Source organism: Euphorbia lathyris, chromosome 9, assembly GCF_963576675.1.
Source record: "Euphorbia lathyris chromosome 9, ddEupLath1.1, whole genome shotgun sequence".
Taxonomy (NCBI): Eukaryota; Viridiplantae; Streptophyta; class Magnoliopsida; order Malpighiales; family Euphorbiaceae; genus Euphorbia; species Euphorbia lathyris.
The window spans coordinates 32,983,934-33,008,194 of record NC_088918.1 but is presented as its reverse complement, the minus strand read 5'-3'; the positions used below and the strand labels follow the sequence as shown (position 1 = coordinate 33,008,194).

Genomic DNA, 24,261 nt, shown 5'->3' with positions numbered 1-24,261 from the left:
CGCAGAAAAGGAGGAGCCCGTCCCCAAGTTATGGGTAAACCCCGCCATCCAATTGCCACCAGCATCCCGAAGAACTCCTCCAGCAGCAATTCTGCCATTGCTAAGGCAGGAGCCATCAGTATTCAACTTAGCAAACCCTTCTCTAGGCTTACTCCAGCCAACTAACAGGATCTCTTTATCCGGGGAGGGGCGAACAAGGGAATCTCTTTCAAAGCTTTTAGTAATAACAAAGAGCTTCTTCGAGAAGAAAAACAGTAAATCAGGAATAAGGACAGCCTTACCCGCAAATAATTCTTCATTCCTCCACTTCCAGATTTGGTGACAAGTAATAGCAAAGAGGATGGCACCGTGCTCCATGTTGGCCAGCAAGTTCCCCTTGGCTCCTTGAGAGAACCAGTCCCCTTCAGAAAAGGCCATGAAGGAAGGGAGGATGTGATGAGGGAGGATCCCTTCCCAGATCTTCTTACTATTTGGGCAATCCCTCAAGGCATGGCACAAGGTTTCCATATTGCCTCTGCATCTACTACAGGCACTAGACTCAGTCAAGTGCCTTCTGTGCCTATCCGCATTCGTAAGGAGCCTGTCTTTGATACCCAGCCAAAGGAAGCTCCTGATACGGTAAGGGATCTTGAGGGACCATATGGACTTCCAAATCTCCAAGGGAGGATCAGCCCTATTAGGGGTAAAAGCTTCATAGGCCGATTTACAAGAATAAGTACCTTTATTCGTCAAGGCCCAACAATGTCTATCCTTATCCTCCTCTTGATTGCTAATCTTCACTCCTCTAATGTTAAGAAGGGTCTCCAGACTAAAGAAAGAGTCGAACTTTGACCAGATCCAGTCTCCCTCCGAGTCCACCACATCAGCAATTTTCCAGGAAAGGAGATCAGCCGACGGAGGGGCATTACACACATCAATCAGCGGTTTATCACCAATCCAGGTGTCATACCAGAAGCTAATAGATCTACCATTACCCACCTCCAGGCCAATCCCCGTACAGAATTCAGCAAACACGGCACTGAGCCCTTTCTAGAGAAAGGAACAGCTAACAACCCTCTCCTTCGGGCCACCAAAGATTCTATCTTTCCGATACTTCCCGCACAAGAGACGGACCCAAAGAGAGGAGGGGCATTGCCACATTCTCCAAAGAAGTTTCATTAACAGGACTTTATTATTGTCCTTTGCCTGCCTAATACCAAGACCCCCCCTGTTTTTAGGCTGGCAAGCTTCCTTCCACGGGACCAGGTGAACCTTTCTCCCATCTCCAGACTCACCCCACAGGAAACGCCGATTTATCTTATCCAGGTCACTAAGGACAGGCTCAGGAAGCTTACAGGCCTGCATGATGTGGTTCGGAGCAGCGCAGTTAACTGACTGGATCAAGGTAAGGCGACCTGCAAGGGAAAGAGAATTAGCTTTCCAGCTAGCACACAAACCATTAGTTTTGTCCAAAATATCCTTGAAAGAGGCTTTGGAAACCCTGTCACTGTGAAGAGGAACCCCAAGATACTTCCCCAAAGAGTTCGTCAGAGGTATGCCAGAGAGCTCACTCAGTCTTCTGCACAAGCTATTGTCCATATTTTTGGAACAAAGCATACGGGACTTTTGGATGTTAACCTTCTGGCCAGAAGCCTCGCAAAAACAATCAAGGATATCCATAACTGTTTTAATTTGCTCCTCATTACCCTCAACAAAAAGCATGACGTCATCAGCAAAGAGTAAATGGGTAATAGGGGGGCAATGTCTGTTGATAGAAACAGGGTGGAGAGTCCCTTTGCACACCGCCTCTTGGATCAGGTGAGACAGTCTTTCCATGGCAATAACAAAGAGGAAGGGACTCATAGGATCTCCTTGACGAATTCCTCTGGAGGGAGAAAACTCATCTGACATGTCCCCATTGATCATGACCTGGAAAACAGGAGAGGAGATACACTTCTCAATCAAAATCCTCCAGTTCTTCGGGATGCCAGCTTTGGCTAAACTATCCAGAAGAAAGCTCCAGTTCAATCTATCATAGGCTTTCTCCAGATCCAGTTTGAGGGCCACAATCCCTTTCTTACCTTTCTTAATCTTCATAGAATGGACAACCTCCTGGGCAATAACAACGTTATCCATCAATTGTCTACCAGGAACAAAGCTCCATTGGTTCTGGCTAATTATATCCGGAAGGATCTTCCGGATTCTATTAGCCACAATCTTAGTAATAGCTTTATACAAAACATTACAAAGACTGATGGGTCTCATCTGGAGGAAGGAGGAAGGCTTAACAACCTTAGGAATCAAGACAATGAGGGTTTTATTAACCGACCTGATATTGTTAGAGCCACCAAAAACACCTAACACAAAACTGTATATGCCCTCCTTAACAGTATCCCAGTGTTTATGATAGAAACTAGCGGGGATACCATCAATCCCAGGAGCCTTAGTGGACCCTATACTAGAGAAGGCCAGATCAATCTCTTTAAGGTCAATAGGATGGAAAGCATCTTTAATAGCCTCCTCCCCCAAACGAGGAAAGGAAATACCAGAGTGGGCACTCTCCAAGTCCACAGCTTCCTCTCTAAACAGGTCCTTGTAGAAATCAAGGGCTGAGCGACGAATGTCTTCCTCCTCAAAAATCCACTCGCCACTAGCGTCCTTGATAGCATCAATCCTATTCCTCTGTCTCCTAATGATCGTAGAGAGATGAAAAAACCTGGTATTCCGATCCCCGTCTTGAATCTAGGTCTTCCTAGACTTCTAGAACCAAAGAAGCTCTTCCTATCTAAGCACAGCTTCCAACTCGTTCTGGAGAGCTCTAAGGTGACCATTTAAGCTATGGTCGAAACGAGCCTCCAAGCAACGCTGAACGCCTTCCATCCTCCTCAAGAGTTTATTCTTCCTCCTGATAATATGGCCAAAGATGTCTTTATTCCAAACAACCACCTTCCTTCTGAATTCCTCAGCAGCGAGGAGAACATCAGAGTGGGGATGCCAATTGGTTTTCACGAAATTCCTAAAGTCGGGATGAGAATCCCAAGCCATAAGATATCTAAAGGGTCTGTTACCTTTCAGCCGGTTACCTTTGACCAAATTAATGAGGATAGGGCAATGGTCAGAGTGACGGAAGGGGAGATTCAGCACCTTGACCTCAGGAAACCTACAGATAGCCGCAACATTAGCATACACCTTATCCAACCTCACAAACAAGCTATTTCTTTTCCAGGTAAATTTGTGGCCAGCAGCACCCAGGTCTGAAAGCCCACACAGATCCATACTACGCTTGTGGTTAAGGCACCGGTTCACATAATGATTACCCCCTCCTCTCTGATCACTTAAAAGGGCAATATCATTAAAATCCCCGGCCACCAACCAAGCCTCCACCATGTTAGAGCTAATAGAATGAAGGATCTCCCACAACCTTGTACGATTAGAAAGAACAGGATCGGCATAAACAAAGGTAACAAAGAAATGTTTATTACCAGGGTAGCACACCTTACTATGAATGAACTGACAGTCCATACTAACAATATCAATATTAACAAGACCTGGCTTCCAAAAGAGCCAAATCCCCCCAGCCCGGCCAGTAGCCTCCGATCTGACACAATTCCAATTCTTAAACTTTCTAACCACCTCGTCTGCTTTGGCTCCACTGACCTTGGTCTCTAGAAGAACAAAACAGGAGGGGTTAAACTGTTTAATAAGATCATTAACATGAATGCGGGTTGCCTTGCTCGCCGCACTTCTAACATTCCAAACAAAGAAATCCATCAGAAAGGAAGACTACTAACACAAGCCCAAACCCTAGATCAGGTATTTATTCGGGGCTCCTGAGAGCCTAGAGGAAGTCCCAGAAGGTCCCCTTTTAGCCCAAGAGTCTAACCCATTAAGGTTCTTCTTAGGTTTCACTTTAAGTTTCTTCATGTTCATCTTACTCACTCCTATAGCTTTTCCAATAGGAGCATCCACAGGAGGATTCAGAGAAACAGCCTTACTACTCGACCCTTCCCCTGTAGAAAGGTGAGACTGGGAGCTCCCTTTATCCTTAGCATCAGAGACAAAGAGGGGATTAATAGATTTACCCCGACTAGAAACAGGCTCGACCGATTCCAGACCAGGCATGCTCAAATCAATATGTTCATTGGAAGGGTCCGATTCCCGACCTTCCTCCAGGGACAAGACACCGAACCTAGACCCCGAGCCAGAAGCTGAGACCACACCAGCCTCACTCCTCTTCTTGATATCCGGGGGTCTGACCTTGATCTCAGGGGCAATCTGGAGCGTAGTCATCTTCCGACTAATATCTGGCGGATGAATAGAACTAACATTAGCACTTGGCTTCCTTCTCACTGACCTCTTGGCCAGCATCCATGGCCCAAAACTCCTTTCTTCCCCCTGACTTTTCTCAGCTCCACCTATGATAGGTTGCATCAACTCCTCCGCCTCCTTCCTCTTCTTAGGACATCCCTCAAATGTATGGCCAAACATACCACATTCAAAACAGATATTATGTATACCTTCATATTCAATATGAAAAACCTTATTCTGAATACAGAATTGAGAAAGAAGAGGCTTAGCAAGATCAATATCAATACAGACCCTGGCAAACTTGCCTCTCACTGCCCCAATGGTAGTCTTATCGACATGGTGGACCTTACCAACCAGGCTACCAATCTTGTTCAGGAATCTATCACTATAGTATTTAAGAGGAATGCCTGGGAACCTAACCCAAGTAAGGATTCTGTTAACAGAGCAGTCATGGGGGTCAAAATTTGGGACCCAAGGTCTCAGAGCCAAAACATGATTGGAGATAATATACGATCCACCATTGACCACCGCATTGTAATCCTCAGCCCTTGTGAATCTAATGACATAATAGTCATTATCAAGGTCAGTGATGGTAACCTTCCCTTTCTTAGCCCATTGAGCCTGAATCCTCTGGGCAAAGTAGTTGAAACTGATTCTTTTCCCCAAAACAGTGACAATTAATGCCAATTTCCACTTGGATCTCATGACCCGCTTGTCTTCTGAGGAAAGACGGATCCTAGGACACAAAGGGTTCTCAGGCTGACCATCCTCAGAATCGGAATCGGAGAGAAAATCCCCATCATCATTCTCAAAAGTATCCTCCTCCATCATGGGTTCCTCCTCCACCACCCCTAACAACTTATCCCTCCAGGAGGGAGCTCGCCCATCCTTTTGATAACCTTGGGCATGCTGGCCCTGAGTAACCCGAGTGCCTGGGGATGAAACACCTTCCATAGTTTATCCCGGAAGTAAAAGACTTAAGTCCCCCGGCATAAATGCCTGCGCGGCTTGCGCGGCCTGCGCAAGCCGCAAAGAATACCCTGCTTGCGCGGTCGGCACTCCCAGAGCACCAAGCGCAGGACGCGTCCCCCCCATCACAACGTTTTGCTCAACCCCACGGTCCACAGCCGAAAACATCGGACCTTCTCATTCCCCAACGCCAGACGCGACAGCCGCAGAACCCTCCCTTCCTTGATCCAGATCGGCCACCCCAACCACCGAAACAGGCATCGAATTAACCAGATCCGCCTCCCCACAATCAGCGCACTCCGATCTACTATGATCCCTGGACCGATCCCTCGGTCTTTCGTTACTCCACCGTCTACCCCGAGGAGATCCTTCCGATCTCCCATCATCAGCCGCCCAAGCCTCCTCCTGTACCAGATCTGCACCCAGCCCGCGCCCCGCAACCGGACTCGCCAGATTCAACACCGGCCTTCCGCCCGCCTTCACCGACCAATCCACCCTTCCCTTCGCAGTCGCCTTCGTCATCGCCACAGAGAGAGAGAGAGAGAGAGAGAGAAAAGGAAAAAGACTCGTATTTGGAGGAGTCTATTTTATTAGATATAACTAATTGAGAGAGAGAGAGAGAAAAAAAAATTGAGTTATAAAATTGATCTTGTGTTTTAGAGAGAGAAGAGAGATCTGAAAGAGAGGAGATAGATCTAAAAGAGAGAAAAAGATCTAAAAGAGAGAAATAGATCTGAGAGAGAGAATATAGATCTCAAAATTCTCCATCTTCATAAAAATTCTTCACCATGACAACAGATCTGAGAGAGAGAAGATAGATCTGAAAAAGAGAAGATAGATCTAAAAGAGAGAGGAAGATCTAAAAGAGAAGAGATAGATCTCAAAACTCTCAATCTTCATAAAAATTCTTCACCATGACAACAGATCTGAGAGATCTGAAAGAGAGGAGATATATTTAAAAGAGAGAAAAAGATCTAAAAAGAAAAGCAATCCTTTAATCTATGTTTTAATAATAAACATGTTATATTTTTTCTATTTTATGTTTTTTCTCTTTTTTCTACATAATCATAATTTCTCTTCTATAAAGTAATTAATTTATTAAATTTTATATAAGTATAGAACTTTAATTTAGTACCGTAAAATTTAGTTAACTAAAAAATAAATGAAAAATATTTTAAAAATTATTAAAATAGAAGTAAAACTATACAAAATCATAAAAAGAATCTTTATTTATCTCTAATAAATTTTTTTTTTTGGTAGGATAGGAAAAGAAAAACAAACAAACAAAAACGCTCAACCCGGGATCAGCCTAGGAAAAATGACCCCCACCACATCCTCCAAGATCATAGAAGAGATGAAAACCGGAGGAGAAGGAAGGATAGAAAGACCCAACATTCCAGAATGCCCTTCCACCGCAAGACGGTCCGCTACGCGATTTTGCTCCATATAAATATGAGCAAAGCTAATAGAATCAAAGGATGAGCCAATCCTTCTGATGCCTTTGATTAAGTTAAGGCTGTTTAGGCAAGTAGCATTGCCTACAGAAATCATTTTAATCGCTTCTAGGTTATCTGACTCCACAAGAAGCTTTTTCACACCTAGATTCTTTGCTAACTTCAGGCCGGAGAAAATCCCGCAAAGCTCTGTAGAAAAGGACGAACCCATACCCAAATTGTGAGAGAAGCCAGAAATCCACCTGCCACCATCATCTTTAAGAACTCCTCCTGCGGCAATCCTGCCGTCTCTAAGACAAGAACCATCAGTGTTGAGCTTAACCATACCTACACTCGGCCTACACCAGCCTAAAAGATGGACCTCCTTCCTTTGAGACATCCTAGCCAAGGGATCTTCAACAAAGCTCTCAACCACAGTACTAATCTTTTTGGAAAAGAAATCTAAGACGTTTGGCTGGGAAACCACTTTTCCTCCAAAAATCTCCTCATTCCTCCATCTCCAAATCTGATGGCAAACCACCACAAATAAAAGAACACCATGATTCAGATCAGGCAGAAGAATCCCTTTAATCCCATCAACAAACCAATCATTCTCTGAGTGGGCTAAAAAAGAAGAGAGCACCTCCCTAGGGAGAATACTCCTCCAAACCTCTTTACTATTCTCACAGTCCCTGAGAGCATGGCACAATGTCTCTTCATACCCTCTGCATCTGCAACAAGCTCCCGACTCCACTAGATGCCTCCTTTTTCTATCCGAATTAGTAAGCAACCTATTCCTAGCCCCAAGCCAAAGAAAACTTCTAATACGGTACGACACTTTTAAAGCCCAAATCGTGTTCCACACCCCAGGGTACGGAGAATCCAAATTCTGATAGAAAGTCTGAAAAGCAGATTTGCAAGAATAGGCCCCGTTGTTTGTCAAAGACCAATAGTAACTATCTTTATCCTCAATTTGACTATTAATCTGAACACCTCTAATAGTAAGGAGAGATTCTAGACTGAGGTAGGAATCAAATTTAGCCCAAATCCACTCACCCTCAGAATCCACCACATCTGAAATCCTCCAGTCCTGAATGTCCAACGGAGGCAAAGAAGTACAAACCTCCAATAAAGGCTTCTTACCTATCCAAATATCCTTCCAGAATCTGATGGACCTACCATTACCCACATTCCACCCAATCCCTGAACAGAAATCAGCAAAAACCGCACTAATGCCTTTCCAAAGAAAGGAACAATTAACCACTCTATCCTTAGGACCCACAAACACCTTATCCTTCCGATACTTACCACATAAAAGTTGAACCCACAGAGCTGAAGGAAGCTGCCACATTCGCCACAGGAGCTCCATTAATAAGACTTTATTATTATCTTTGGATTTCCTGATGCCCAGACCTCCCTTGTCTTTAGGTTGACAAACCTCATTCCAAGGAACAAGGTGGATCTTCCTTCCCTCCTCAGCTTCCCCCCCACAGGAACCTACGATTAATTTTATCTAGATCCTTAAGCACAGGCTCAAGAAGATGACAAGCATGCATAATGTGATTGGGAGTCGCACAATTGACAGATTGAATCAACGTAAGACGGCCAGCGAGAGAGAGAGAGTCTTTGCTTTCCACGTGGCACACTTCATATTAGCTTTATCCAAAGTATCTTTAAAAGACACTTTAGACACTCTCTCACTATGGAGGGGGATACCCAGATACTTCCCGAGAGAACAAGTCAAAGGAATTCCCGACAGATCACTCAACCTTTTGCAAACTCTCTAGTTCATATTCTTAGAGCACATCATCCTGGACTTCTGGACATTTAGCTTTTGACCAGAGGCCGAACAAAAACGATCAAGAATATCCATAATAATACTTAACTGCTCCTCATTACCTTCCAAAAAGATCAGAACATCATCTGCAAAGAACAAGTGAGTAACCTGGGGACAGAACTTATTGATAGCCACCGGGTGGAATTTCCCACTCTCAACAGCATCATGGATCAGGTGAGACAGTCTTTCCATTGCAATAACAAATAAGAAATGGCTCATTGGGTCCCCTTGACGGATACCCCGGCCAGGAGAGAACTCCTCCGACATATCCCCATTAATCAACACTTGAAAAACAGGAGACGAGATACAAACCTTTATTAACCTTCTCCAATTATCTGGGATCCTAGCTCTTTCCAGACTCTCCATCAGAAAGCTCCAATTAATGCGATCATAGGCTTTCTCAAGATCCAACTTAAGAGCCACAATACCTTTCTTACCCTTCTTGATCCTCATAGTATGAACCATCTCCTGGGCAATCACCACATTATCCATCATTTGTCTACTAGGCACAAAGCTTCCCTGATTCTGACTAATGATCTCAGGCAAAATGCAACGGATTCTATTAGCCACAATCTTTGTAATAGTTTTATAGAGAACATTACAAAGACTGATAGACCTCATATGTAAGAAAGAAGAAGGCTTCTCAACTTTAGGGATCAGCACCAGAAGGGTTCTGTTAACCAGCCCAATATCCTGAGGCCCATTAAAAACACCTTTGATGAAGTTATAAATACCTTCCTTCACAATCTCCCAGTGCTTATGGTAAAAACCAGCAGGCAGACCATCAATCCTAGGAGCTTTAGTAGCCCCAATACTAAAAATGGCTTGGTCAATTTCTTTCAGGGAAATAGGGTGGAAGACTTCCAGACTTCTATCCTCTCCAACCATGGGAAAAGTAGCAACAGAATGAGCCCTCTCCAGATCAACAGGTTCCTCTTTAAACAGGTCCTTATAGAACTCCAGGGCCAACCTCCGAATGTCTTCGTCCTCATAAACCCAATCACCATTAGAATTCTTAATAGCATCAATCCTATTCCTCTGCCTTCTAATGATAGTAGAGAGATGAAAATACCTGGTATTTCGATCCCCATCTCTGATCCAGGCTTTCCTAGATTTTTGAAACCAAAGAAGCTCCTCCTGCCTCAGCACAGCTTCCAACTCCTTTTGAAGGGTTCTGAGAAAACCATCCAAACTATGATCGAATTTAACCTCCAACCTACGCTGAATGCCCTCAATTCTACTTAATAATTTATTTTTCCTCCTAATAATATGCCCAAAGACATTTTTATTCCACCCCAACACATTCTTTCTGAAACCTTCAGCAGCTTGAAGGACATTCGAGTGAGGCTTCCAGTTATCTTGAAGGAACTCCTTAAACTTAGGATGAGACTCCCAAGCCACCTGATAACGGAAAGGTCTCTCCCCTCTAGGACGATTGCCTCTTATCAGCCTGAATAAGATAGGGCAGTGATCCGAATGACGGAACAGAAGATTTAACACAGAACCTTCAGGGAAAGTGGATTGAGCTGCAACATTAGCATAAACTTTATCCAAACGAACAAAGGTACTATTGCACTTCCAGGTGAACTTATGACCAGAGGCCCCTAGATCAGAAAGCCCACATAAATCCATACTCTTCTTATGGTTAAGGCAACGATTAACATAATGATGCGAACCCCCTCTCCGATCACTCATAAAAGCAATATCATTAAAGTCACCAGCCACAAACCAAGACTCATAAATGTTAACACTCATAGAGTAAAGAACCTCCCAAAGCCGTTTACGATTGGCCAGGATAGGGTCAGCATACACCAGGGTAAGAAGAAAGGAGTTATTACCAGAAACACTCACTTTACTATGAATAAACTGCTTATCCATGCTAATAATATCGAAATGAACACGGTCTGGCTTCCAGGAAAGCCAAATCCCACCAGCTCGGCCAGTAGCCTCCGATCTAACACAATTCCAGTTCCTAAACTTTTTAACCACCTCATCTGCTTTATCTCCACTAACCTTAGTTTCAATTAAAGCAAAACAAGAAGGATTAAATTGTTTAATTAAATCATTAACATGGATACGGGTAGCCTTGCTAGCCGCACCTCTAACATTCCAAATTAACAAATCCATAGATTGGAGGAAAACTGACCGCACCTACACACCTAAGCTAGGTATTTATTAGGGGCCCCTGAGAGCCTAGCCGAGGTACCCGCATGCCCTCTCTTCTCTGGAAAACCCATAGTGTTCTGGACACTTTTTTGCTTTCCCTTTAACTTTTTCATACTAGTTTTGTTAACTCCCATAGTTTTCCCAATACCAGGATCACCATAATGACTAAGAATACTAACCTCATTACTCTTCTTATTCCTTTGTGAATCCAGAGCCAGGGACCTCACCTGGGCTTCACCTTTGGAGACAAAAAGAGGGTTAACAGTTTCAACCACCTTAATAGATGGTTCAGCAGATTCCAACCCTTGCATGCTTTGATCAATGTGCTCGTCAACCTGGTCAGAGTCTTGGGTTTCCTCAATAGTCAGGGCCCCAAATCTGGATCCTGAAGTGATACCTGGAGCAGCTCTAGAATCCTCCCGCAATCTGGGGATAGGCTTCTCTTTGACACTTGGATTAGCAATAGGATTTGGCAGGGTAGACTTCATATTTCTGTTAATATCGGGAGGATGATTTTGAACAACTGATGGATTTGTCCTTCGTCTAGCAGACCTCTTTGCCACCATCCAGGGTCCAAAATTCCCCCCATCACCTTGGATCCCTTCATTTCTCCCACTAACACACTCAACTACCTCTTCTAATACCTTTTCCCTCTTAGGGCACCCCTCCTGAGTATGACCATACATACCACAATCATAGCATATATTATGTAAACCTTCATACTCAATAAAATACACCTTGTTATGAACACAAAACTTTGACAACAAGGGTTTTGCAAGATCAATATCAATACACACCCTTGCAAACTTGCCTCTAATGGCTCCAATTGTAGTCTTGTCCACATGGTGGACCTTCCCAACCAGACCTCCTATTTTATTGAGAAAACTCTCACTATAATATTCAATAGGAAGGCCCGGGAATCTAACCCAAGTCAAAATCCTGTTAACCGAGCAATCATGAGGATTAAAATTAGGAACCCAAGGCCGCAAGGCCAGAACATGGTTAGAGATAATATATGGACCCCCATTGATCACAGCATTATAATCCTCAACACGAGTAAATTTAATGACATAGTAGTCATTTTCCAGGTCAGTAATACTTACTTTTCCTTTCCTAGCCCACTGAGTTTGGATTCTTTAAGCAAGGTAGTTAAAACTAATTCTCTTCCCAAGCACTGTTACTATTAAAGAAACCTTCCACTTCTCCCTTAGCTCCTTCTTATCTGCAGAGGAGAGCCTAATCACAGGACAAAGAGGATCGTCTTGATCACCATCCTCTTCATCAGAATCAGAGTACACTTCATCAGACTCCCCCTCCATCAACACTTCCTCCATACAAGGCTCCTCCTCAACCACGCCCATTACCGTATCTCTCCAAGAACTTTTTCCTATCCCATTCATACCAACCCTAGATCTAGGGGAAACCGCGTTCCCCTGAACCTGAGTCCCACACTCGTCATCAAACCTACCCGACACCCCTTTATTAAACTGGATCTGTCCCGAGGCATCCTGCACCACTGCCGCCGCCCCAATCTGCACAGCCCCAAACCTGCCTGGAGAATTGCTGCCCGCGCCGGCACTCAGCCCGCAGTGCTGAGCAACTCCACCGACGCTCAATGCGCAGTGCCCATCAGTGCTGCCGGCGCATAACCCGGAATGCCCAGCATCGCCGGCGCATGGCTCGGAAAGCCCAGCAACACCCCCCGACAGGGGAGGCGCCTTACCCCCAGCGCCGGCCATCATTCCAGATCCAGCCGCCCATGCGTCCCCCCCCCCCAGCCGCACCTCCTTAGCACTCGGCACCACCCTAACCCCCATCATGCCCTCCCGCCCGTCAATCCCTAGCCTTCCTGCCGCGCCGCCCAGCACCTCATCCGACACCCTCCCCTTCTCACCCCCCACACCCTCCTTCAACCCCTCCCCCCTAGCGCCCCCATCCTTCAGCCCGCCCTTCCCATCCCCGCCGATCTCCTCTGCCAGAACCGCCCAAGCCACTGCCGACACCGCCCCCTCACCGCCAGCCGCCCCCCTTTCCCTAGATCTCTCCCTCACCCTTTTCACCATAAAACCCTAGCAGAGAGAGAGAGATTTACCGAATGATTTAGGTCTAGAATCAGCTTCTCAATCTTCCATATCTCTAATAAATTTTATGAATCAACAAATAGAATCTAATTTTTTTAAGTCATCGAAAATTCATAATAATATTAATGTTAGTATTAAAATATTATATTAAAAAAATAAAAAAAATTAAGAGAATAAATAACATATATTTTTTATGATTAGTATACACAAGTATATATCAATTTTGGTTTATATATTTCAAAAATATCATTAAAACTATTTAGATTAAATTTGAAAATAAAAGATAAATATTTTTTATATATATATAATTAGGGGCAATTTTATACTTTTATCTAAAAAACAAATAGAATGACTAAATAGTTGATTAAAATAAAACTTAAGGACCTTATAATATATATTTATCCTAAATTTTAACTTTAAAAAATATATTTTATATTTTTAATATAAATTCTAATTTTTAAAATATATTAAAAATAGTGATATTTTTAATTTGATATAATTCAAATAATGATTTGAGATAGTTGTAAACTGTATTTTCATGTAAAGTTCCCAAATTTTTGTACCATCCTAATCTATATGATAGGCTCGCAAATGGATGATGAGTCCAATTCTAGGAGATGTAACCGCAATTGAAGGCCCGTTGCATCAATGGGCTTTGCCCGATAAACCCAACAAATTTCTCAATCACTCTCGTCTCTCAATTCTCTCTGGTCAGTGTTCACTCGATTGTTTTCTTGGGAGTGCCAAAATCCAATGAATGACAAATAATGCAAGCACAGCTTCTGGTGGGACCAATGCCCACCGCAATCGACGGCTCCGGTGCCTTAATTCGTTCCACTTCCTCCTCGTTCCTCGCCGGCTTCAATTCCCTAACCCGTCCAGCATGGACCTGGGTCCATCATCGTAACCGTTTCTCTCCTCGCCGTAAACTCGGCTCAGTTGTGGTTGCATCATCGGCATCATGGGCGGCCATCAACGGCGAGCAAGACCACTACGCGGTGCTTGGCATCCCGACAAACGCCACCTTACCTGATATTAAGAGAGCTTACCGCCTCCTCGCTCGCAAGGTATTTTTGCTACCGTGCTGTGTACAAGTTTCTTGAGAATAAGTTTTGCACACAGTTCCTCTTGGAAACTAAAGTTGTTTTTCCAAGATTTTATATGTGCGTATATCAATTATCAAAATGTTCCTTTCTTCTCGAGCCTTCTCCTAATATATTCGTGGAGTTGTGCATCCATATTAAATTGGATAACAGTTGATTTTTCTGTTCAATCTCAGATTTCAATTTTTATTATACCCTAAATTCCAAAGGAATTTGAAACAGTAGGAATATGAGTTTGTATTATTTAAATATGCTTGATGGATAATATTAGACCGTTATATTAGTCCAAAGGTTCACTAAATTAACGGGACTTACTCGATATTTCTTATAGGGAGTTCATGAATTAAATTCAACTTCTGGTTACATACATGCAACTTCTACATAGAGGCATTAAGAATAATTTTTAGCAGAGATGTTGTTGAGCTTTTATGACTACAGGTAGTACATAAGGGCTTCCCCAATTTTCCAGATTGTAGAACGAATGAATTTTATTAAATCAGCTGCTGAATATTGAATTTGTAGGAGTTTCTTCAATTTAGACACTTGAATGATCTTTCTGGAGCTCATATCCATTTAAATATTGTCTGAACTATGAGAGTGAAATTAAGAGAAACATGCAAAAGTTGGGGCTGTAAAGTATCTCATAGTTTGCCATTTTGATATGAGCATAGAATGAATCACTGAGCACTATTGTTCTAACAAAATGAGGTCAAAACTATCTCTTGTTTATCCATAATACCTACGAGGGATTGCACAATATGATCTGTTATTGTTGGACGCAGTTCTCCAGGAACATTTGTTCAATTATTGCCTATATTGGAGTTGCCAACGCCCTTTGCTTGTACCACGTTTGCAATGACAATAGTAATTTTGGCATTGTGCTGGGGCGTAAGGGAATAAAACATGAATACTCACTTGCTACTTCTTTGAACCATGCATCCCTCCTCATATAGCTGAAGCATTGCTTATGTATGTTAATGCATAGGTTACTAAGAATATGCTTTCTGTTCTGAGGGTCTTCCAAGGACTTGGCCACAGACTCTTTTAATCACTTGAGCTTTGGCACATCTGGGCTTGAATTAGCATTGCCTTTGCACAAGTTTGTTATGCGGATGCCATATTTTGAGCCTTTGACCGCTAAGAAGTTTGTTTTCTTTATTAGCTTTTCCAATTTGGTTTTCATCATTGACCTCGTCCCAAATCATTTTTATGTGCTATTGTGAATAATAGCTCCTGGATTTTCTTTTTTGGCTTTTGAATGTTTGTTAGCCTACAGTTCTTGTTCAAGTACAGATTCAAGGTGAACTAAATTCCTTCATTTGTATTCTTGTGTTGTGATTGCAGTATCATCCTGATGTCAGCAAGCATTCACAAGCTGGTGAGCTGTTCAAGAGAATTCGTCATGCATATGAAGTGAGCAATACTATTGACCTTCTTGGTGTGTGTTTCGCTTATTAAGGCTTGTGTTAGATTTAGAGTGGTCTATTATAAAATTAACTTTATTTGTTATCATGCTGTTTTTATTTTTGGGACAACGAACTCGATGGTGGAACTTCTACAAGTTTTCCCTAAATGTGACTGGAACCTTTTGAGCCATGTTTCTGATGGGAAAAAGAAATTGAAGTCCAACTTCTTGTATCCGATTTCATTAGAACCACAGTTGAAATGAATATGGGAAAACCGGATTTGATAAGTTGAACCATACTAATGTTTCTTTTGTGTTCTCTTTGTGCCACTTTATAACACATGGTATTATATTAACTGCACCTACTCATATCATATTTACAGACTTTTGCCTTTCCGTTTGCCATCTCTTTTTTTGGAACAGATACTGTCAAATGAAGTTACAAGGAGTCAATATGATCAAGTGGTTAGATTTCGAGGGGATAATGACAGGTCATATAACAGGAAGCAGTATTACAGTCCTGAATTTGAAGATGAGTCAAGGTTCTACAGATGGGCTGAATTGAGGCAGAGAATGCAGCGTAAAGGATATTGGGAACATGATGATGTAAACGATGACTTCTTTACCGACAGTAATACAGAAGCAGAGGGCGAAGAAGGAAATCTGGATCAAGAAAGAGGGCCTTTTAGTGAAGTACTTGGATTTGTCTTCATATCTCTGTTCTTGCTGCAAACCTTTGGTGCTCAAATATCTCTTTTCTTCAGTTGTGTGGCGGCAATGTTTGACTGGAAACTGGATGCTGGTTATAAGGTGGGGTATTTGATAGCCTGGATGTTGGGGGGAAGAGGGGGAATTTTGCTGACTCTGTGTCTACAGTTTGCTAGTTGGGCGTGTGGGAAAACCAGCAGCAGCATGGTTGCTCTGATAGTGGTAGCCATGTGGGTTGGTTCGAATCTGGCGAGGCATGCTCCACTCCCACAGGGTGCTATTCTTACGCTCTTGTACATGTCCATAAAGCTGCAAGGTGACCTCAAGTGAAGCTGTGGCGTTGATACTACTCGTACTTGTTCTTTCTGCATCCGAAATTGTATTAAATGGTTGTTTCAGAAATGATTCCATACCCACAATCTCTGGGGCTTATATGTGCTTAGCAGTAGGGGGTCGATGCTAGTCCTACTTATTCTTTCTTCATCAGCAATCGCATTAAATGCTTGTTTCAGATATGATTCCATACTCACAATCTCTGAGGCTTATATTTGCTTATCAGTAGGTTGTCTTATGTGATGTAAATATACTACATTGTATAGATGGATAATCTTTGTAAATCGTGTCGTGTCTGAAATTAATAACTCTGTTTATCAACTTATGTAATGGTCCAATGTCTGATTCTTTAGCACAGGTGAACAAGTGTACATTGAGTCAGCTTCCCATGTAAAATCTGTACATATTATGTTTTAGTAAATACATAAAAAGCAGCTCCCATCTGTTCATATTGTTCAAATAGTTGTTGAAGGGCATTTTTGCAGGTAATGGATTTCATTACTCTGGAATATAATCAGGTTTAGCACTTAATAATCTAGTTACCTTTTCATCAACAAATAATTAATTAATTAATGGAGATTGTCCATAACGAAATGAAGTTCATTACAAATTATGGCAAAGAATTTCAATTTCAATAGATACAATATTTTCCCCATTTGTTAGACCTAATTCATAGGTCTGTGATTACAGAGAACTGATAAACCCATAAAATAGACATATTTGCAAGCTAATTTCATTAAAAATGAAAAAACTACAATTTTCATCGTTGAAATGATAAATTTGTACTGAAAAGTTACAGTTACAGGTATCTCCCTCATATTCCAGTTTCTCCCCTTCTTTAGAGCAAGAACAAAAGGGAAAAATAATTACACACCCAAAAAAAAAAGGAATTTAGGTCTTGACTTTCTCTTGCTTCCTCATCTCCTTGAAATTCCTCCAGAGGTACTTTCCGCTAGCCATGTCGACGAATACCCAGAATCCACTTTGAACCATCTGGATCGACGACATTAAAGTCAGACTCGATTTTAACAGAAGAGAAAAACGAGAAAAAAACGATTCAAAAATCGAGATCGGACTTACTTTCTTGGCATTACAATCTTGATTATCGGTCAAGGGTTTCTTATCGACGGCGGAATCATCGGAGACGGAAGAGGAGTCAAGCTCCGGCGAAGAGCGTACGGACCTCCAAGCGAAATAACCAGCTAAAACAGCGGAGAAAAATACCAAGATGAATCTGAGAGGACACATTCTTCTTTTTCTTCTGAACTGAAATCAAATCAAAAGCGGTATTTTTCCCTCGAAAAAGAACAAGATGAGGAATAGAGAAAGGGGTTTTTCTGAATTATTATTATTAGAGAATGGATTATAAAAGAAATATGGGCCTTTGATTTTCTTAAATTGAGGTGGATCCTTTTTTTTATATATATACTATTTATTTGATTACAATATGATTTGTAATAGAATTAGGAATTAAAAAAAGTGTAAATTACACCCATGGCCACTGAACTTTACACATTTTTACATTATGACCACTGAATTTCATTTCTTTCCGGTATGGCCGCTGAACTTTACACTTTTTAACACAGGTGACAACTCAATTTTAACTAACTTCTAGAAATGACCGTTAACGATCTCAAAATGAAAATATTCAAGAATTAAAGTTGTTCAGAACGACATTTACTAAGAAATCACATTTTTTATTTTCGAAAATCATATTTTTTGGAGTTTTCTCTCTCTAAAAATTCATTTTCTCTCTCCTAACCAAACAACATCCAAATGACCTCAAAACGAATATTTTCAAGAATTAAAGTTCCTTAAAATATCATTAATGCTTTGGAATTTTATTTTTAACCGTCAACGGTCGTTTTGAGACATTAAGTGGTCACCGGTGTTAAAAACTGTAATGTTCAGTGGGCATACCGGGAAGAAATGAAGTTCAGTGGCCATAATGTGAAAATGGGAAAATTTCAGTGACCATGGGTGTAATTTACCCAAAAAAAAAAAAAGAGACGCGCATTATTGGAGTAGGAAATAAAAAAACTGAAGAAGAAGTAAGTGACAGGGAAGGAATAGAAAGTCAATAAAGCCAACCAGCTGCATGTTTACCTAATCCATGAATTTGCACATTTGGACCTATTCTATATTTTTGTTAACCAATTTGACATTTTAGTGATAATAGTTGTGGTGGCCACCTTCCATTTCTTTACTATTATTATCATCATCATTTTCAATTTTATGAATTAGATTCCTAATATTTTAATGGGTAATTAATTTATTAGTCCTTATATTTTGATAAAATACAATGTTTAGTCCCTGTATTTTAAAAAATACATGGTAAGGTTTCTAACCTTTTTCTCAGTGAACTGTTTAGTCCTTCCGTCTGTTTGTTAAATTTTTTTACCGTTTATGATTTCGGAAATGATTAAATTACCTTTTATTATTTACCTTCAAACTTCAGAAGAGGAAATCCAATTTGAAAGAAGAAGCTATTTGTATGGAGAACAAGAAAAAGAACAGACCCAATGCTTACGAATTTGAACGATTAAGAAGGAAATCAAGAAGAAGGACACTCAAAGTTGATTTCAGATGCATTAGAGTTTAAAGGAAAGGAAAATAAAGGAAAAGAAGAACGCAAATCCAAATTGACTAATAGAATCTTCATGAGAGTCTAACGGCAGGGACTAAACAGTTTACCGAGAAAAACGTTAGGGACTAAACAGTTCACCGAGAAAAACGTCAGGAACTTTACCGTGTGTTTTTTAAAATACAGGAACTAAACAGTGTGTTTTGTCAAAATATAGGGACTAATAAATTAATTACCCTATTTTAATTTGACAATATTGAGTCAATTATTCGTCGAGGTTTTTTTTTTTTTTTTTTTTTTTTAATCAGAGGTTTTGAATCATATAATATTGTTTGGTGAAGAGAAGTTTGAATGAACTTATTGGATCAAAAAACTAATGTTGAAAAAACTGGTTTTAGAAGTTTTTTCAATTAGCTTATTACTCTATCTCTTTTAAATGATAATTTTACCTTTAATTAGTACATTTTAACTCCAAATAAAGATTTTACCATGTCTTTATTTATCATTTTACACAAACAGCTATTAACAATCAACTAAATTTAGCAAATAAGTTAACACAATCAGATAGTCAAATCAATTAATAAAAAATATAATCAATTAACATCTAACATCTATTTGCCAAACATGGCCATTATCAATAAATGTGATAATTGTATAATTTTTTTTTATATCAATCTCTTTTTTCAATGAAGTGATTTGTATATTTTTTTTGGTTAATTACAAGTAGATGCAATGTGGTTATACGGAGATGAGTATCTGTGGTATTTTTCTTTACAAACGCAACCCTATGGTTTGTAAAATTTTGCATTTTTTACTTTGTCAAATTTGACCGATAACGACCTCAAAATGAAATTTTCAAAAATTAAAGTCTTTTAGTATAATATTTACTATAGAAACATATTTTTAATTTTTCAAAATCATTATTTTTGGAGTTTTTTCTCTCTAAACATTAACGTTCTCTCTCATAAAAAAAAAACAACACCTACATAACCTCAAACTTAAAAAGTTGAAGAATTAAAATTGCTTAAAAATATCATTTAACTCTTAAAAAATTTCATTTCGATATCATTATCGGTCAAATTCTGACAAAGTGAATCCAAATATAAAATTTTACAAACCACAAAATTGGATTTGCAAAGAAATACCACAGATATCTATTTGCAAATCAGCGAAAAGAACAGCTATATATATTTAACCCTATTTTTTTAATTGATTGAGTTCATTGCAGCTCATTCTAATGTTGTTCTTCATATTCTTATTATTAGTAATGATTGTATAATAAGTCAACTGTTATTTATTATGTCTTAATCCATTATTAAGTAATTTGAAAAGTATGGAAGCTTATCCTCTAGTAGAATTAATATTTTGAGGTCATAATATTTTGGGCTGAGAGTATGATATATTTTGGGCTTATCTTGTTTGGGCTGGGCCTTGAACTGCTTGTGGGTTAGTCCATCCTCATTTATTTTCCACATCAATAGATTTTTGAAAGGGGTTGGTTCTCTTTAAGGTTAATCATATATAAATTGATATTCTTATCTGTCATACAGATAAGAAAATAGAATAGTCATTCCTAAAAAAAAAAAAAAATAAGAATCCTTTAACTTAACATAGGAATAACTATTCCATGATCAATATTTTCTATTCCTCTCATATCTTATTGATAATTTGTTTCATGTTTCATGGGAAAAACTTGAAAAAAATGGAAAATAGTAAAAACAGAAAAAAACTTGAAAACAGTAAAATGCGAAAAATCAAAAAACGTAGAAAATGGTAAACATGAAAATATGGAAACAGTAAAAATGTGAAAATGGAGAAAACGTGGAAAAGGGTAAAACATGAAAAACGGTAAAATATGAAGAAATATCACTTTAAATACTCATCGAGATCTGTGGGTTGCTATTACTTTGGAAGTGAATAGACATACCCTTATCATATTCAACTTTCTGTACTAAATAGTCTTTTATTGGTTATCGTCCACGTTTTATTTTACTAGTTATATGTATTAATCTTTACTATATTTTGTCAAAGATTGTTTCTTCGATTCCGTAACATTTCAATTCTGAACTACGAAATGAACGTCTCCTTAGAAATGTGAGGAGGAGCTACGAGGCTTTTAGAATTAAATTTCGTTACAAGCTCTTCAAAATTTAATTTAAGAGTTCAACAAAATATCCTCTTAAAAATGCTCCAGGACACTGCATGAGTACGTTTTTACTTCCTCGATCGACATGTGACGAATTGTAAAAAATAATGAACTCATTTTGGTGGAGTTCAGGGAAGGGGAAAGGTGGAATATCCATTGCTTCGGTTCGCCAGATTTGTGTAGTGGGAAGGATCAGGGAGGCCTTGGGTTTCGAGATTCACATTTATTTAATTTATCTCTGTTAGGCAAACAAGGGTATAAGTTAATTCTTTCTCCTCTCTCACTGGTTAGTAGATTGTTCAAAACCAAATATTATTCTACTGCCTGGTTGTTATCTTCTAAATTAGGTAATATTCGTAGCTATGTTTGTAGGAGTGTTTGAGGTTCGATTGAACTTCTTCGACTTGGAGTACTGTTAAGCCCAAAATATACCTAAAATATCATTAATATTTACATCATTATTTTTACAAATTTATGTTGTTTATATCTGTTTAGATTACTTTTACTCTCAAATATCTTTCTTTCTTGCAAGATACCTAAATATTTGGTAAAATCCAAATATGAACGAAAAAGGATCAAAAACAGAAGAAAAACCCTACAAAAGGAGTCAAAGACGACGTAAATCAAAAGCGCCAAGTCAAGGACACGAACGAGAGCAAAGAAGTGAAAAACACAGCATGCCGCGACAGCGAATCCCCCACCCGCGGCCGCGACACGCGTGGTTCAGCTACTTCCTTCCTTCGTCCAAAGCTCAACTTAATGCTCCCCCATTCACGGCCGAGGATCTCCATTCTCGGTAAGTGCAGAAATTCTGCCAAGATCAATAAACATATGTTGAAATCCAAGAAACGCGTTCGTTCGGGTGGATAGAAACGGCTCTTCACAAAGAACACAATTCTTAACAACGGACACGACTCTTAACCAACGGATACAATTTTTCACAAGGGACACATCACTTCAATCACAACCCTTCAACATCTATAAATAAAGAGTTGATGTTGAGAAAAATGAATGTAATGTTATGTAATATAGATATAGAATCAGAGCGTAGAACTAATTTCTAAGTTCTAAGCAAAAATAGTTCGAGAGTTAGAAATTAGATTCTGTACAAAACAAGATGAGGTACACATATTGTTTATAGTTTAATTACAACTCAGTAGCGTTTAGACATTGTTCCAGTTTTAGTTTGCATTTTGGTAGTGGCCGACCGAATCCCTATTACGAAGTTACAGCGAGAAGATTGAGTAGAGTGTTCGCCCCTGAGCCTGACAACCTCTAAGGAAACCCAAGGAAAGGACTGATCAGCCGTTCACTTGCACGCCCTCGAAGAACTCGATGCTCCATGTTCTCTGTAAACTTGTATCAATTTATATTTCATCTAATAAAGTCCGTTCTATTCGATAAATCGTTATGCAGCACTTATGGTAACCAATCCACTAAAGTGATTGCTGGTGTTTTCATTAAAACGTAGTTAAATTCAAAATCATTACAAGGAAACTTTGTTGAACACTTAGGCAAATTATCATCTCGAAAGAGTTTTAATTTGATTAAGGGCAACTATCCCGAAAGGGTTTTGTCGCGTTCAAAGCCAATTAATTAGAGGTTCCGTCATTTATTTCATCATCTTAATTGATACAAAGTTTAAGTTGTTTTCTTTGCTTAATGCAAATGAATACATTCATTTGTTTTTCTAAAATTTCTAAATGTTCCTGTTTTGTAAAATTCATCCCTAAATCAGAAGATCTTTCTAACAATCGATATATTCTAATATAAAATCTTAATCCAGCATTTTCAAATACTCAAAGTCCACAAACTCAATTAAACAATTTCCTAAATTCAATTAGACAAATTTCACTTTTCATTTACATTCAATAGTAAATCTAACAAGTTCGAAATTAACAGATTCAAAAATAAGTTTTTCGTTAAAAAACGTATCCCTGTGGGATCGATATTTTTATTACTACAAGCGAAACCGTGCACTTGCGGAAATCGCTCAACAAGTTTTTGGCGCTGTTGCCGGGGATATGCCAAATTTTTTGACAAAAATTTTATTTTTCGTATTTTATTTTCGAATCTAGGTTTACACATTATTTTTATACAACTTTTACATTTTATTTATTTTCAGTTTATATAACATATTTGTTTTCAATTTTGTTTTGAAGGTAGTTTGGGCCGTGCAACAATTTCAAGTTCATGCGCAGTTCGCGAAGTTCGGGCACGCCACCAGACCCTCTTGATCCAGAAATTGAAAGAACACTTAAGAAAAACAAGAAAAACAAGAAAAACAAGAAAAACAAAGACAAAACACCCTTAAAAACCAAAGTAGTCCAGCCAGAAAATATGGCCGATCCACCGACACTTATGGATTATGCTAGGCCAGGAATGGCCGGTGTAACTAATAGTGTAGTTAGACCCCGTATAAACGCAAATCAATTTGAAATTAAGCCTGCTTTGCTTAATATGTTGCAAAACAACGTAACGTTTTACGGACTACCTAACGAAAACCCTAATGCTCATTTGACAAATTTCTTAGAAATTTGTGATACTTTTAAAATTACTGATGTAACAGCCGAAGCAATCAAACTTCGCCTCTTTCCTTTCACTTTGAAGGATAAGGCAAAAATTTGGTTAACTTCTATGCCTGCTGCAACATTTGAAACTTGGGACCAATTAGCGCAAGCGTTTTTATCAAAATATTTTCCTTTAGCAAAAACCGCAAGAGTCATCAAAGAATTGACATCTTTTACCCAAAATGATAATGAAACTCTTTATGAGGCTTGGGAACGTTTTAAAGAACTTCAACGTTTATGCCCACACCACCAACTGCCAGATGCACTTTTAATGCAGACATTCTATAATGGATTAAATCCTACAACTAGAGGTTCATTAGATGCTATGTCTGGAGGGTTATTTATGAAGAAGACGTCCGCCCAAGCAAGAGAACTTTTGGAGGAAATGGCAATCAACAGCAGTATGTGGCCCCCAGAGCGTGGACATATACCAATGGCGAAACCATCATCCTCAGGTACATCATCGGTTAAAGGTATAATGAATCTTGATCCAGTTACGATGTTACAAGCCCAATTTTCTGCCTTATCGCACAAAGTTGATAGGTTTATGGCACCGTGCGATCCTAATGATCCGATCCAGACAGACATTGATTACGAAGGTATGAATGAGATAGAACAGGTAAATTTTGTCCAAGGACA

General features: G+C 39.7%; 2 protein-coding genes and 1 non-coding gene across 3 annotated transcripts; 1 reads left to right on the top strand and 2 right to left on the bottom strand.

Moving 5' to 3' along the window:
- The first annotated feature begins 13,466 nt into the window (after positions 1-13,466).
- On the top strand, positions 13,467-16,782 carry LOC136206068 (uncharacterized). Its single transcript, XM_065996983.1, has 3 exons — positions 13,467-13,840; positions 15,221-15,289; positions 15,705-16,782. Exons 1-3 carry the CDS (start codon positions 13,541-13,543, stop codon positions 16,317-16,319), a joined length of 984 nt encoding a protein of 327 aa, XP_065853055.1. The 5' UTR covers positions 13,467-13,540; the 3' UTR covers positions 16,320-16,782.
- A 251-nt stretch (positions 16,783-17,033) lies between these two features.
- Positions 17,034-17,714, bottom strand: LOC136206069 (uncharacterized). The gene is made up of 2 exons (XM_065996984.1): positions 17,403-17,714; positions 17,034-17,315 (listed from the first exon to the last, which is right to left on the bottom strand). Exons 1-2 carry the CDS (start codon positions 17,568-17,570, stop codon positions 17,214-17,216), a joined length of 270 nt encoding a protein of 89 aa, XP_065853056.1. The 5' UTR covers positions 17,571-17,714; the 3' UTR covers positions 17,034-17,213.
- A 6,056-nt stretch (positions 17,715-23,770) lies between these two features.
- LOC136207731 (small nucleolar RNA R71) lies at positions 23,771-23,877 on the bottom strand. Its single transcript, XR_010676859.1, has one exon. It is a non-coding gene; the product is annotated as a small nucleolar RNA R71 (small nucleolar RNA).
- Between the last annotated feature and the right edge of the window lie 384 nt (positions 23,878-24,261).